The 13,441-nt window shown below is 40.0% G+C and overlaps 1 protein-coding gene across 2 annotated transcripts; it reads left to right on the top strand.

Moving 5' to 3' along the window:
- Window positions 1-519: 519 nt before the first annotated feature.
- Window positions 520-6,329, top strand: LOC115160695 (nuclear receptor subfamily 4 group A member 2-like). Of its 2 annotated transcripts, XM_029710962.1 has the most exons (8): window positions 587-666; window positions 1,254-1,358; window positions 1,593-2,464; window positions 3,087-3,216; window positions 3,382-3,545; window positions 3,928-4,130; window positions 4,293-4,471; window positions 4,587-6,329. In XM_029710962.1, the coding sequence occupies exons 3-8, from the start codon at window positions 1,595-1,597 to the stop codon at window positions 4,841-4,843; spliced, it is 1,803 nt and encodes a 600-aa protein (XP_029566822.1). In that variant the 5' UTR covers window positions 587-666; window positions 1,254-1,358; window positions 1,593-1,594; the 3' UTR covers window positions 4,844-6,329. The 2 variants fall into 2 exon arrangements, with proteins under 2 accessions (XP_029566821.1, XP_029566822.1); XM_029710961.1 differs by lacking the exon at window positions 1,254-1,358 and having other exon boundaries at window positions 520-666.
- The last annotated feature ends 7,112 nt before the right edge of the window (window positions 6,330-13,441 follow it).

Below are 13,441 nucleotides of genomic sequence, written 5' to 3'. Positions count from 1 at the left end.
GCTGATTATGACATGCATGGATGAACAAATCACTGCCACTGTAACATTATCGAATGTTGAGCAAATATTTCACTTGGCAAAAAAATAAGCCATACACGCTATTCGTGTTCAAAAACGGCTTATACGCGTACTGACATATTGCAACAGAGCTTTACCTGTACAATTCGTGTAAACCTCTGTGACCTGCTGTGCGTCGTTCCTAGGCTCTTTTGAATACCTGGCTGCGGCTACGAAATACCTAAGATTTTACACCTGGAAAGGTTGAAGCTAATGATGAGAATAATGTGCAGCACAAACAGGTGATGTTATGGTATACATTCACTAAGGAGAGCCGTCTCAGGTGTACATATACACAGGCTATGCAACGGACTCGGCGTGTTGACTGGACCATGTTCCAAAAGAGATTGGTGCAGGTCACCGGCGACGCAGATGACGTTAGGATGTGAAACACGTGGGCTGTGGTGCCCAGAGCTCACATAAACAAAGGCACATTGGCAGACGGGGTAGTCGATGGTTGTATTGCGCGCAGTGCTCTGAGGAAGTCGTATAGATTGCTTGGTATTGTAGGCTATACTCTCGCTCACACGGAGCTTTTTACAGAATTGAAGAAGACTATCTACATGCTTTATGCATGGATTGACAACAACGTTTCTGGTGTGAAAGAAGGTAGGTTGGTTTATTTTAATAAGCGTTATGTTTATTTGAATACGCGGGTTGTGTCTGACTTTTTCGTTGTGACATCTTGCTTTGTAGAAATGATTGGGAGGCATCGAAAGAGTTTTTCTGTAACAGTTTATTTCTCAGGAATTGTGTCCTGTTGAGCGTTGTTACTTTACACGTTGGGAATGGTACTTATGGATTTACAATTGTTACATTTTGCATTGATTGTTCAACGTTACTTTGGAAAGAAGTTGCGAAAGTCATTGACGTCAATACGGTGGAGGGTGGATGTTCAGCGACAAAACTTCAAAATTCTTCATTCAAAATGTCATGCGTGTGTATGACATATAACGGGGCAACTGCGAAGCACTGTGTGATTTTAAAGCTCATCCATGCGGTTTATTATTTAACCTTTGTCGATTAGGCTATAGCCTAGGCTATGAGGTTCGCATAAGTAAAAGCATAGTGAACATGTCGGGATATTGTGCTTAATTGCTTAACGTGTTTCTCACGGATTCTCGGAGTATACATTGACTTCTCTGATGGCATTGCGTTTTCTAAGGGAATATAAGTAAAAGGTCTTATTTCTTTAGGGGACGATTCCAGAAAAGAGACGCTTTCTTGAATCCTGACCCCATACACCTCCAGACAACATTGTCCATTTCAAGTGTCACCGAAAAACAGTCCCAAGACGAAAGGTAGGAGAGCTTATTCTACAGTATATAATAAAGAAGGATTATGAATAGATCCGAAGTATTCCGAAATTGTCCCGTTTAAAACAATGCGATTTAAATAAGTTCTCTGAACATAAGATCAGATCCGGATCAAAAATGATTTAGAATTATTGTTATGTTGTACATTATATGGCATGTCTATACTTTGTAGCTTGTAAATGGATTTTAACATCAACATGACGTCGCTTTCGTTTTCAGCCATGCCCTGCGTTCAGGCTCAGTATGGGTCATCACCGCAAGGAGCCAGCCCCGCTTCGCAGAGCTACAGCTACCACACCGCTGGAGAATACAGCTGCGACTTCTTAACACCTGAGTTTGTTAAGTTTAGTATGGACCTGACCAACACTGAGATCACAGCTACTACTTCTCTCCCTAGTTTCAGCACGTTCATTGACAACTATAGCACCAGTTACGACGTTAAACCGCCCTGTCTTTATCAAATGCCGCATGCTGGAGAGCAGTCCTCCATCAAAGTCGAGGACGTCCAGATGCACAGCTATCATCAGCAGAGCCATTTGCCACCTCAGTCGGAAGAGATGATGGCCCACTCCGGGTCCATTTACTTCAAACCCTCCTCACCTCACGCCCCAACCACACCAAACTTCCAGGTTCAGCCCAATCACATGTGGGAGGACCCTGGGTCCCTCCACAGTTTCCACCAGAACTATGTTGCTGCGACCTCTCATATGATAGACCAGCGCAAAAACCCGGTGTCAAGGCTATCACTATTCTCCTTTAAACAGTCCCCTCCTGGTACCCCTGTGTCGAGTTGCCAGATGCGATTCGATGGTCCTCTGCACGTCTCCATGAACCACGACAACCCAGGGGCACACCGAGGCTTAGACAGCCAGAGTTTCGCGGTACCCAGTGCTCTAAGGAAACAGGCCGGCTTAGCCTTCCCTCACTCCCTTCAGCTCGGCCATGGACACCAGTTGATGGACAGCCAAGTTCATTCGCCCCCGTCCCGCGGATCACCGTCAAACGAGGGTCTGTGCGCAGTGTGTGGGGACAACGCCGCTTGCCAGCATTATGGAGTGAGAACCTGCGAGGGTTGCAAAGGATTTTTTAAGGTGAGCTTTTGTTGATTGTGAATTATGCAACTCAATTATTACAATTATTAATTGTATTATTCGGCCTGTTATTTTTTGTTAGACAGTTGTCGTATTGGTAGGCCTGTTGTTTTTTTATCAGACAATTGTCGTGTTGTTCTTTTAATATTCCCATTCTTATTGGTGTTGGGAGTATGCCTAGTAAACCATTATGCCTAGTAAACCATTATGAAAATTGTAATAAAATGTGGATATCATTTTCATCAAGTCATTAAAAACTCTCAGTGTTGTGAGCTCTTTTTGTGATATGACAGTCATCTCTGGACTAGGAAGTGTCACAATATTCCCCATGGTAAAATTAAATGGTCACTTTATTTGGAACCCCTGTTCAATGGCCTAATCTTACCTCTTTAAATAGAGGTGGTCTCAGAGGGCCGTAAAAATATGAATGCCCACGGATTTGTATTTACTGAATGTCTACCTCTTCGGTTCCTCGCATATATAACAGCCCACAACTGGAAGGATGGAAGTGCTGTTACAATATCAATCATCCTATATAGCGCAGCTCAATGAGTGCTAGCTTTGTATTCATTGTACAGGCGCTGATGTCCATGCTAAACGCCTGTTGTCTTCACCTTTGCAGCGTACTGTTCAGAAAAATGCTAAATACGTGTGTTTAGCGAACAAAAATTGTCCTGTCGATAAACGCCGAAGAAACCGTTGCCAATACTGCCGTTTCCAGAAGTGCATGGTTGTCGGAATGGTCAAAGAGGGTAAGGACATACTATGGTCACTTTGATTGTTTGTGTCCGTGCATGGCCATAAAGCACCTGTGGTCCTGCGCGTAAAGTTTGAGCGTTAAGCAAGTTTCAACTTTACGCACAACAATCAAAGTTAAATACAATTCTATATTTTCTCTTGTCTTCCTTTTAACACAGTTGTCCGGACTGCTAATCTAAAGGGTCGAAGAGGCCGTCTTCCCTCCAAACCTAAAAGTCCCCAAGACGCCTCACCACCCTCGCCGCCTGTCAGTCTCATAAGTGCCCTTGTTAGGTCCCATGTCGATTCCAACCCGTCCATGTCTGGCTTGGACTATTCAAGAGTGAGTTTACCATTTATTTCCCTTCAATAAATTGTGTATGAACATAAACACTGTGTTGCTGATTTATAATATAATTACAGTGAAAATACAACGTTTGAACAAACCATGTCTGGATTTATTTGATCATGTTTCGATGTGCATTTGTCACACAATTTATGGACTTCAAAAGTTGTGTGCAAGACAGGTCTGGATTCAAAACTTTGTCCGTCTTTTAAGGTGGCATATTTTACTTAAGTAAATCGCTTTGAAACGGAGAACTCAATAAATAGAAGACATGAATTTAATAGTAAGAAAGCACTCCCCTCCTAGAAATAGGCTTTGCAATTTCACGGGTTATATATTTTAAAGGACCTCATTAAGCCCTGTTGAAATTAAATTCCAGTTTCAGGCTAACCCTGACTACCAAATGAGTGGAGACGACACCCAGCACATTCAGCAGTTCTATGATCTCCTGACGGGTTCCATGGAGATTATCCGAGGTTGGGCGGAGAAGATCCCTGGGTTTTCTGAACTTCCGAAGCAGGATCAAGATCTCCTCTTCGAATCAGCCTTTCTGGAACTTTTTGTTCTGCGGCTGGCATACAGGTAAGCCTCTTCGTAATTATGAAATAACCTCGACTATAATAAAGATCCACCCCCCTTCAAGCTCCGTTGCTTTGGTTTTTATTAGCTACCCAATAATTAGGAGCCTCTTAAATCCCCATTTATTGCTCAAAGTAATTAATGACACTTTGTTATTAATTGCAGGTCCAACCCAGTGGAAGGCAAACTCATTTTTTGCAACGGGGTGGTCTTGCACAGGCTGCAGTGCGTCCGAGGATTTGGGGAATGGATAGACTCGATTGTGGAGTTTTCCTCTAACCTGCAGAGCATGAACATCGACATATCAGCGTTCTCCTGCATCGCCGCTCTTGCTATGGTAACAGGTGAGCAAATATAGGAAATATTTCAATTTAATCCCTCTCCCAAGTGTTAGACTGTTTAAATTAATTTCTTATATTCACATTTTGGTAATTATGTTTTATTATTTTCATGTTACAGAGAGGCATGGGCTTAAGGAACCCAAGAGGGTTGAAGAACTTCAAAACAAGATAGTGAACTGCCTCAAAGACCAAGTGACATTCAATGGCGGAGGCTTGAATCGTCCGAACTACTTGTCAAAACTTTTGGGAAAGCTCCCTGAACTTCGCACCCTATGTACACAAGGTCTGCAGCGTATCTTCTACTTAAAACTCGAAGACTTGGTTCCTCCGCCAGCAATAATTGACAAACTTTTCCTCGACACTCTACCTTTTTAAATGGACTTTAAAACGGACTTTTAATGAGACCTCAAAGAACTTCCACAGACTCTGTTTGAGTCAGCCTAACACCTTTTTTTAGATTTTAACTCTGAATATTTCCAAGCTCCCTAGTACAATCCCCTACATTTTGATCAAGGATCCATGAAATAGATACAAAGAGTGAGAAAAAAATTGGCCTCAGAAAACCCACTGATGTTTGATTTTTTTTATAGGTCTAATCCCCAGTATAGCCATTCGGGGAAAGTCTCCAAGGCCAATTCACCGACCAAGTTAAAAAAAACTTTCTTGCAACTCTTAGCCTATTCCTTGTTGTTGACCAAACATCTGTTCCATTGATAACGCATACTGATATGTAATATATTTCATTTATATATATGCACATATATGATAGATTATGTGATGCGTCCAATGCGTCAATTTATAACACGTGTAAAAAAGTTCGTTAATGACAAAATGCCATTTTTCTTTTATGACTTGTGCCTATATGTGTTTCTGTCAGGATCCCAAGAGGTATGGAAGTATTTCGAAAAGACGACGCATGTTGTAGGTTTTATAGGCACTTGCTGTCGAAGAGATGTCTATATTATATACCGGACACTATGTAGTCTGCTAGATTTTATAAAGATTCGTAGTACTGGCACACCTTTTATGTATGACGCATATGTGAACAAGTATCTCCATCTGTATAGATAAAGAGGGACCCATGGTGTTTGTAAAACTGTCAGACATTCCTTGTTTGTATGTGTTGTAAGTATCGTTGCTGTTGAATATAAACGTTTCTATATTTATTATTTTATTGCCAAAAAGCTACATTAAGCATGGAGCAGTTTAAATGATTTCAAACCATCATATTTCATGCTGAGCACGTTGTCTATGTTTTATGTCTTATAGACGTCTAGATAGTTATAATTTCACACGTTAGAAAATGAACAATTCGTCCTATATAAAAGATAAATAAGTGTGCGGTACATCCTTTGCCTTCATGGTGTGTTTGAGTAGGCTACTGCAATGCATTCGGTGCCGAATTCCAAACGTTTAGAGAGAAAGAGATATTTAATGTTTACAAATAAAACTTTTAAATCATTTTTTCTTGCGAAACAATTTCTCATAATTGAGTTTCCTTTACAAATAGTCTACAGGTGCATCTAAATGAAATGATTTCATCCCAAATTAATTGAGTGAATTGTTGCTTTCCTGTAAATATAGTGTACATTTTGACGAAATTCTTTCTCGGTATGTCTTATGGAATATTTTGTTTGTTTGTTCGTTCAGGCTAAGCAGTAATAAGGTGTTACCAGTTAGGCTGGGATTACAGTGAAATAACGTACAATTTACATTAGTGCAAAAAAATATATATAGTTTATCAAAAATAGATGACCCTCAGTAATTGGCATGAATGCTTGAAAGGTGTATGGTGTATGGAAGTGTTTCATTGAGGTAGGATATGTATGATTCAATCTATTTGATATTTATCTGCAAGAAAGAGGAGAACATTAGCAGTTTGCTAAAAAAAAGAAGGTCGGAACGGTCTTGGATTCAAAATAATTGGACAAAACGTTTAATTACATTGTTCATTAATTTCTCTTGTCGGAACTGCGTAATTTGTAGCCTATAAGCCTACATAACCAAAAGACAAGTTCAACAAGTATTGGGAATATTGACATTTCAAGAGAAGTGGTATGCTGACGTTGCATCCGTAAGGTCCATAGCCTACGTTTAAATTGATAGAATAAGTGACAGCCGAGAACATAATAAAATAAAAATGTCCCTGTCTTTATTTATGCAATCACGCCAGAAGGACGAGGCCGCTATCAAACCAAAGAAGTAAAACCGTCTCAAAACAGTTGGATGGACACCGTACATTTTGCATCATTTCTGACAGCTTTTGATATTTGATAAACAACAGTAGAATATCTGTCAAAAACATAGTTGTCCGAAGTGTGATTTATCATGGACAAAATAATGGACAATATAATTGAAAAAGCTTTTTGGAACGAAATTAACAGACAAACAGGAGTAATTCAAGTTATGAAAGGTATATTAGGGTATCTACTTTGGAGTTAGGGCGTATTATGATTTAGGAAAATAACTAAATAAAGTATCCTTATTTCGATTTAATCAGTCTCATTAATTTGATTATAAACTATGAGTGGCCTATATAATTATTGAAACATTTCAGTTTAAACTATAGTAGACTATTGCTTACTCGATGTCAGAGGCGCGTAAATGAATTATTACTTCCTTTTTCGACTTAGAAGTTAACGTTTTTTAAAAGTTGTTTTGTCAGTTCCAGAGGTGTGCAAACACACTTCAGAGCAGTAGCCCATGCCGGTAGACTATAGCCTATATACCAAACAAGAAAACTGCCACGATTGACAAAGAGATAGCATCAAGTGAATTCATTATGGGCACAACTCTGAACAGTATGAAAGCTGCTTGTGCTCAAGTACCATGACCATTATATAGAGCGCCTTTACCGCCGACTAACACTTGCTCGTAGCCACGTACTGTACGGAGTGCGGAAAGGCTCGTATCCCTCTGCTGATTGGGGATATGGATCTGATATAGACCTAGCCAAATAAATTGCGACGACGAGGTTTATACTATAGTTTTGCCTGTTGTCTATGATTTGTTGCACAATCAGCCCCCATTGGTCAAGGGAAACTTCAGAACGTTTATGTCCTTCTGACTATGTAAATAGATATTGGACCCTGATCAACCGATGTATTAGTCTGTCATCTCTAAATCTCAGAAAGGACCTACAAAAGGTGCCATATAGCCTATTGTAATCGTTTAATATCACTTTGAATCGATGTAATTAGGGGTTTTTCAATTGGCCATGTCTTGTGATATCAGATGGATATTTGATATCAGACAAATGCGTTTCTCATCAAGTAAATATGTCTCAGCGTATGTAATAATATTCCCCGCAGGGAATTCAACTGTTGATTATTGACCGCCGCGGAAGCCTATTTCGAAGACTTGCCAGGTTTTTCTTTATTCTGCCTCATAGGCACAAACACAGCACAGGACCACACGTTGCACTAAACCCGTATTTTTCATATCTGCAATTATTTATTGTTTGCATATGAACGCACTGGATTATATATAGCTTCATATGTAGGGCTACACATAGCCTATACATTGTCACATAAAAGTAGCTGAGACATTGTTCACCATTGTACTGCCACATTACAGATACAATTAAGAAACAACAGGCAACCCAAACAGGCAATTGAACTATACTGTCATTGCTGGTCACATCACTCTCTCCTAAAAGGAACGTGGCGTGTGGCTCTAAGGCGATGTCTGGATCTTATCCACAAATGATACAAGATGTATTACATGATCAACATGGCAGCAGTATAGCTCGTCTTTAAAGTTCTTAGCAGAAGGCTATAAATTGTCTAAATAATTAGATCTTTACCGCAAACTGCTAATTCCAAGACTAATTGTGATTACATTCAGAACCGGTTTGGTGACATTTAGCAGATCCGCTGAAAAGGATGCTTGCAATGTTTCAAGTTCATTTCTGTTGACTCCATTTGGTTGGGAGATGTCTTTCTCTGCACAATGATATATGATATTTGTATGCGGCAAAAACGCTTTTGACAGTGGCTGTGCATGAATGCATATGTAAGTCCCATTTACTTTAATTACCAGCATACTTAACATCAATACAAGGTTTTGACTGTACATTCTTACTGAAAAAAAAAACAAGTTATACATTGATTTTGTAATCCAATATGACTCATCATCACGTGGTCTCAATATTATTATTTTTTCTTCATTATAGCACTATAACCTTATAGGATTATAGCATTATAGCACCTTTACAGGGTTATGCAAGTGCATGGTCTGTAGTAAGAAGAAGGAGAAAGCAGCACAGAGAGAGTGACAGAAATAGCATGGTCTCCATCAGAGATGTCCTCTGCTAAGTGCATGCACCTGTTCTGAGGAAAGGCTACATCTCATCCCTCTGAGAGTGCCGCTAGTTCACTGGGCTTCTATTATTCCTGCAAACCTATGCCAGTTAAATGCTGTATTTTATTCCTTCTTCCATGTATTCCCTCCTCCTCCCCCAATTCATTCAGTGTCCTCCAGAATGTGTGGCAACACAGGTGAAATGCCGTCATGTAATAGTCAAAAACCTCCCCTGATCATGAATTATATATCTAGAAAATCTATACAGTTTTACAGAAATTAGACTAACCTGTGTTATAAAATCTAGAACAGATGCTATCTTAACTTTCATGACGTCATACAGTGTAATCTATTTCCCCCTGGTAGTATTAGGCTTATGCTGCCAAGAACTAACATTAGATGATGTTGGAAAATATTCCAATAGAATATCATTTGTTGTTATGATGTTCTGCTTGGCTTATGAACCTCTGGTATTTTGGTTGGGTTCAGTCACACGAATCCTTCCTGCAAAGCAAAATATTCATAAGGAATAAACGTGGATCTGGATAAGGCCGTTTTATGAAGTACCACAATGAGTGTACTTTGATCTCTTATTTATGTGACAAGACCATTATATAGATTTCTAAGTTTTTATTTGACAAAATAGGAGCTCCGCTTGACCAAATAAGTATTCTAAACAACTCTTATCAAGACTCATTTTTAATCTTTGACCTTTAGTGCCTTTGATAAAAGATGTTGGTCAAGGCCCTGCTCTTGACTGTGAGTGAGCTGAGTTAGGAGAACAAGGCCAGGCAGTCTCTTCACTTCATAGTACTTCATAATACTTCATAACACTCTGTAGCACTTCATAACGCTTCACAACACTTCATAACACGTTATAACCCTTCATAGCATGTCATAGGACTTCATAGCACTTCATAGCACTTCATAGCACTTCATAGCATTTAATGTTCTTCTTTCGTTTTCCCATGTCACACTTCCCTTCAGCTCTCTACTCTAGCCTACAGACTACAGTCTACTTACAGTGCCGTGCGGGAAGCTGCCCTCTCCCACATCCTGCATGTGATGATTAGGGGCCGCATGTATCTCAGAGTAGGAGCAGGAGTAGGAGATTTAGCGTCAGTTTGGCCTTTTCGATCACAATTAATACAATTACATGGACTGGGGGGAGCTGATCCTAGACCAGCATTACTACTCTGAGAAGCTTGATTCATAAGGCCCCTAATATAATCATACTGAAGCAAACTCTGAAACACAATAACAAAAATATTTCTCACATATTTCAAGGATCTAGCTAATGGATGCTCGGCCCGGTGTCTGCTGCAGCTGCTTGATGGAATGAACTTGTGAGTGCTGTCAGTACAAAAATAAAATGTATGTATTCACTACTGTAAGTCGCTCTGGATAAGAGCGTCTGCTAAATTACTAAAATGTAAAAAAAAAATGTAAAAATGTAACAACATCGGAGTTGAACGAGACTCTCCTGCTTCAACCCACAGGCCCACCATGTTGTTCAACTGTGTTTGGTTGCCCTGACTCCTTGCAAATAGTTATCCCTTCAATGCACGCCCTATACTGGGAGCTTACTTGAACATTTACTTTGGTAGTATTTGGAATTGTGCGTGTTTTAATGACGATCGAGGCACCGTGGATAAGCACATCTATTGCTAAAATGTATTGCCGTATACTGAGGAAGAGTTCATACGTTTCTCAATGGTATTGAGTAAAGTTTGTGATAAACATCTGGCCCAAAAACGGGTACAACCCTGCTTTCCAAGAAAGAGAGTGAAGACAAAATACACCTCGCACAGAAGGGAACGGAGCCTCTGGAGGCCTTGGATCACCCTGACGCACAGCGGCTTTATCATTCATAGGACTAAACAGACAATCAATTCAGCAGCCATGTATGGCGAATGAAGGGAAGCGACAAGCTGTGAATGATGAGGAGCCAAAAATCAAAGTCCTCCCGTCCTCCTCTAACTCTAATGGCCGTCAGCGAGCGAGACAGGACCAGTAAAATGAGGTTAATCATTTGCAAAGATCCTTTTAAAGAAGATTGACTGGACTTGATGCCCAGTCAGATCACTCATAAATATTTACTTCCTATTAACAGCTGTGGGTAGTCTGTTATTGCACATTGATTTGTGATGGATTTCTGATGGATGATGTTAAAGGGATGGTTCACCCAAATTACAAAATTAGATATTGGTTTCCTTACCCTGTAAGCAGTCTATGGACAAGGTATGACAGCAATCCATGTTTTGGTATAGTTTCCCTGGCACTGTTTCCACATGCTAACGTTTTAGCATTTGTGTCACAAATCCCATTCAAGTCATGGGACCGATGTTAGCATTTTTCGCGCAGCATGTCCAAATCATCCGAAAGTATCTAAAATTGATTGTGAATCTCAACAAAGTCACCTATAGCAGATAGCAGCTGCGCGAAAAATGCTAACATCGGTCCCATGACTTGAATGGAATTTCTGCCACAAATGCTAACACGTTAGCATGTGGAAACAGTACCAGACAGAGGAACTAAACCAAAGCATGGATTGCTGTCATACCTTGTCCGTAGACTGCTTACAGGGTATGGAAACCAATGTGTCATTTTGTAATTTGGGTGATTTATCCCTTTAAATTATTATTTCAAGTGTGGTCAGCACACAGAAGAAATCCATTAATGAAATACTTGAACTGGAGTTATTCATGCAATGAGATTGATAGAATTATCTGTCTGGAGGTGGTTCCCAAATGTTTTTAAGATGCTATTTATATAAATCACATGGATATCACAGTTGTTTTGGATAAACATGTCATGGTTACTAAATATAACAGCTATCATAAACATAACCAAGAAAAAAACATTAAAAAAGCCTTATTTTCAAGTTTTGAGAAGCAACATGCAGCCGCACTGAACATTTGAACCTCGTCCTTTGACCTTATTGACTAAATAAAAGAGGACATTTCCTTTATGGAAAGAGTTAACGTTTCCCAAGGCAGACATGTTTCCGATTCAATTGGTTTTAATGAACCCACTGCTCACTGGTTACTGAAGTAGAAAGCACAGCCATAAATGCTTGATGGTAAAAGAGGAGATATTGAGGAGGGAAGGGTGCAGAATGTGTATTTCTAAGTGGCGAGAAAATGCGTCAATCCAGCTGGTAGAAGTCAGTGGCTGAAGAGGCAGTGGTTTGTATAACCATCAAAGATGCACTAGATCTCTAGGGCAAAGCTTGAGGGGAAAAAAGGATAGAGGACAAGACAGTAAACGTGCGATTTGTGAAGGGGCCAATTCTAATGAATGAGCAAAACAGAACTGTGATATTAGGCTGGAAATCAGGAAACCGATGTGTAATCCATATTTTCATCACAAATAGGCTTACTATATACAGTTGAAGTCGGAAGTTTACATACACTTAGGTTGGAGTCATTAAAACTCGCTTTTCAACCACTCCACAAATTTCTTCTTAACAAACTATAGTTTTGGCAAGTCGGGTAGGACATCTACTTTGTGCATGACACAAGTAATCTTTCAAACAATTGTTTACAGACAGATTATTTCACTTATAATTCACTGTATCACAATTCCAGTGGGTCAGAAGTTTACATACACTAAGTTGACTGTGCCTTTAAACAGCATGGAAAATTCTAGAAAATGATGTCATGGCTTTAGAAGCTTCTGATAGGCTAATTGACATAATTTGAGTCAATTGGAGGTGTACCTGTGGATGTATTTCAAGGCCTACCTTCAAACTCAGTGCCTCTTTGCTTGACATCATGGGAAAATCAAAAGAAATCTGCCAAGACCTCAATAAAAAAATTGAAGACCTCCACAAGTCTGGTTCATCCTTGGGAGAAATTTCCAAATGCCTGAAGGTACCACATTCATCTGTACAAACAATAGTACGCAAGTATAAACACCATGGGACCACGCAGCCATCATACCGCTCTGGAAGGAGACGCGTTCTGTCTCCTAGAGATGAACGTACTTTGGTGCGAAAAGTGCAAATCAATCCCAGAACAACAGCAAAGGACCTTGTGCAGATGCTGGAGGAAACAGGTACAAAAGTATCTATATCCACAGTAAAACAAGTCCTATATCAACACAATCTGAAAGTCCGCAGAGCAAGGAAGAAGCCAATGCTTCAAATCCACCATAAAAAACAGACTACAGTTTGCAACTGCACATGGCGACAAAGATTGTACTTTTTGGAGAAATGTCCTCTGGTCTGATGAAACAAAAATAGAACTGTTTGGCCATAATGACCATTGTTATGTTTGGAGGAAAAAGGGTGAGGCTTGCAAGCCAAAGAACACCATCCCAACCATGAAGCACTGGGGTGGCAGCATCATGTTGTGGGGGTGCTTTGCTGCAGGAGGGACTGGTGCACTTCACACAATAGATGGCATCATGAGGACGGAAAATTATGTGGATATATTGAAGCAACATCTCAAGACATCAGTCAGGAAGTTAAAGCTTGGTCACAAATGGGTCTTCCAAAAGGACAATGACCCCAAGTATACTTCCAAAGTTGTGGCAAAATGGCTTAAGGACAACAAAGTCAAGGTATTGGAGTGGCCATCACAAAGCCCGGACCTGAATCCTATAGAAAATTTGTGGGCCGAACTGAAAAAGCATGTGTGAGCAAGGAGGCCTACAAACCTGACACAG

Source organism: Salmo trutta, chromosome 24 (genome assembly GCF_901001165.1).
Source record: "Salmo trutta chromosome 24, fSalTru1.1, whole genome shotgun sequence".
NCBI lineage: Eukaryota > Metazoa > Chordata > Actinopteri > Salmoniformes > Salmonidae > Salmo > Salmo trutta.
This window is presented reverse-complemented; position numbering and strand designations above follow the sequence as displayed.

What these genes read in the sequence shown, in the direction of transcription:
- LOC115160695 (XM_029710961.1), top strand. Translation starts at nt 621, where the DNA reads ATGCTTTATGCATGGATTGACAACAACGTTTCTGGTGTGAAAGAAG. An exon ending in CTGGCTTGGACTATTCAAGA is followed by an intron (nt 3,546 to 3,927) that starts GTGAGTTTACCA and finishes ATTAAATTCCAG; the next exon opens with TTTCAGGCTAACCCTGACTA. An exon ending in CGCTCTTGCTATGGTAACAG is followed by an intron (nt 4,472 to 4,586) that starts GTGAGCAAATAT and finishes TTCATGTTACAG; the next exon opens with AGAGGCATGGGCTTAAGGAA.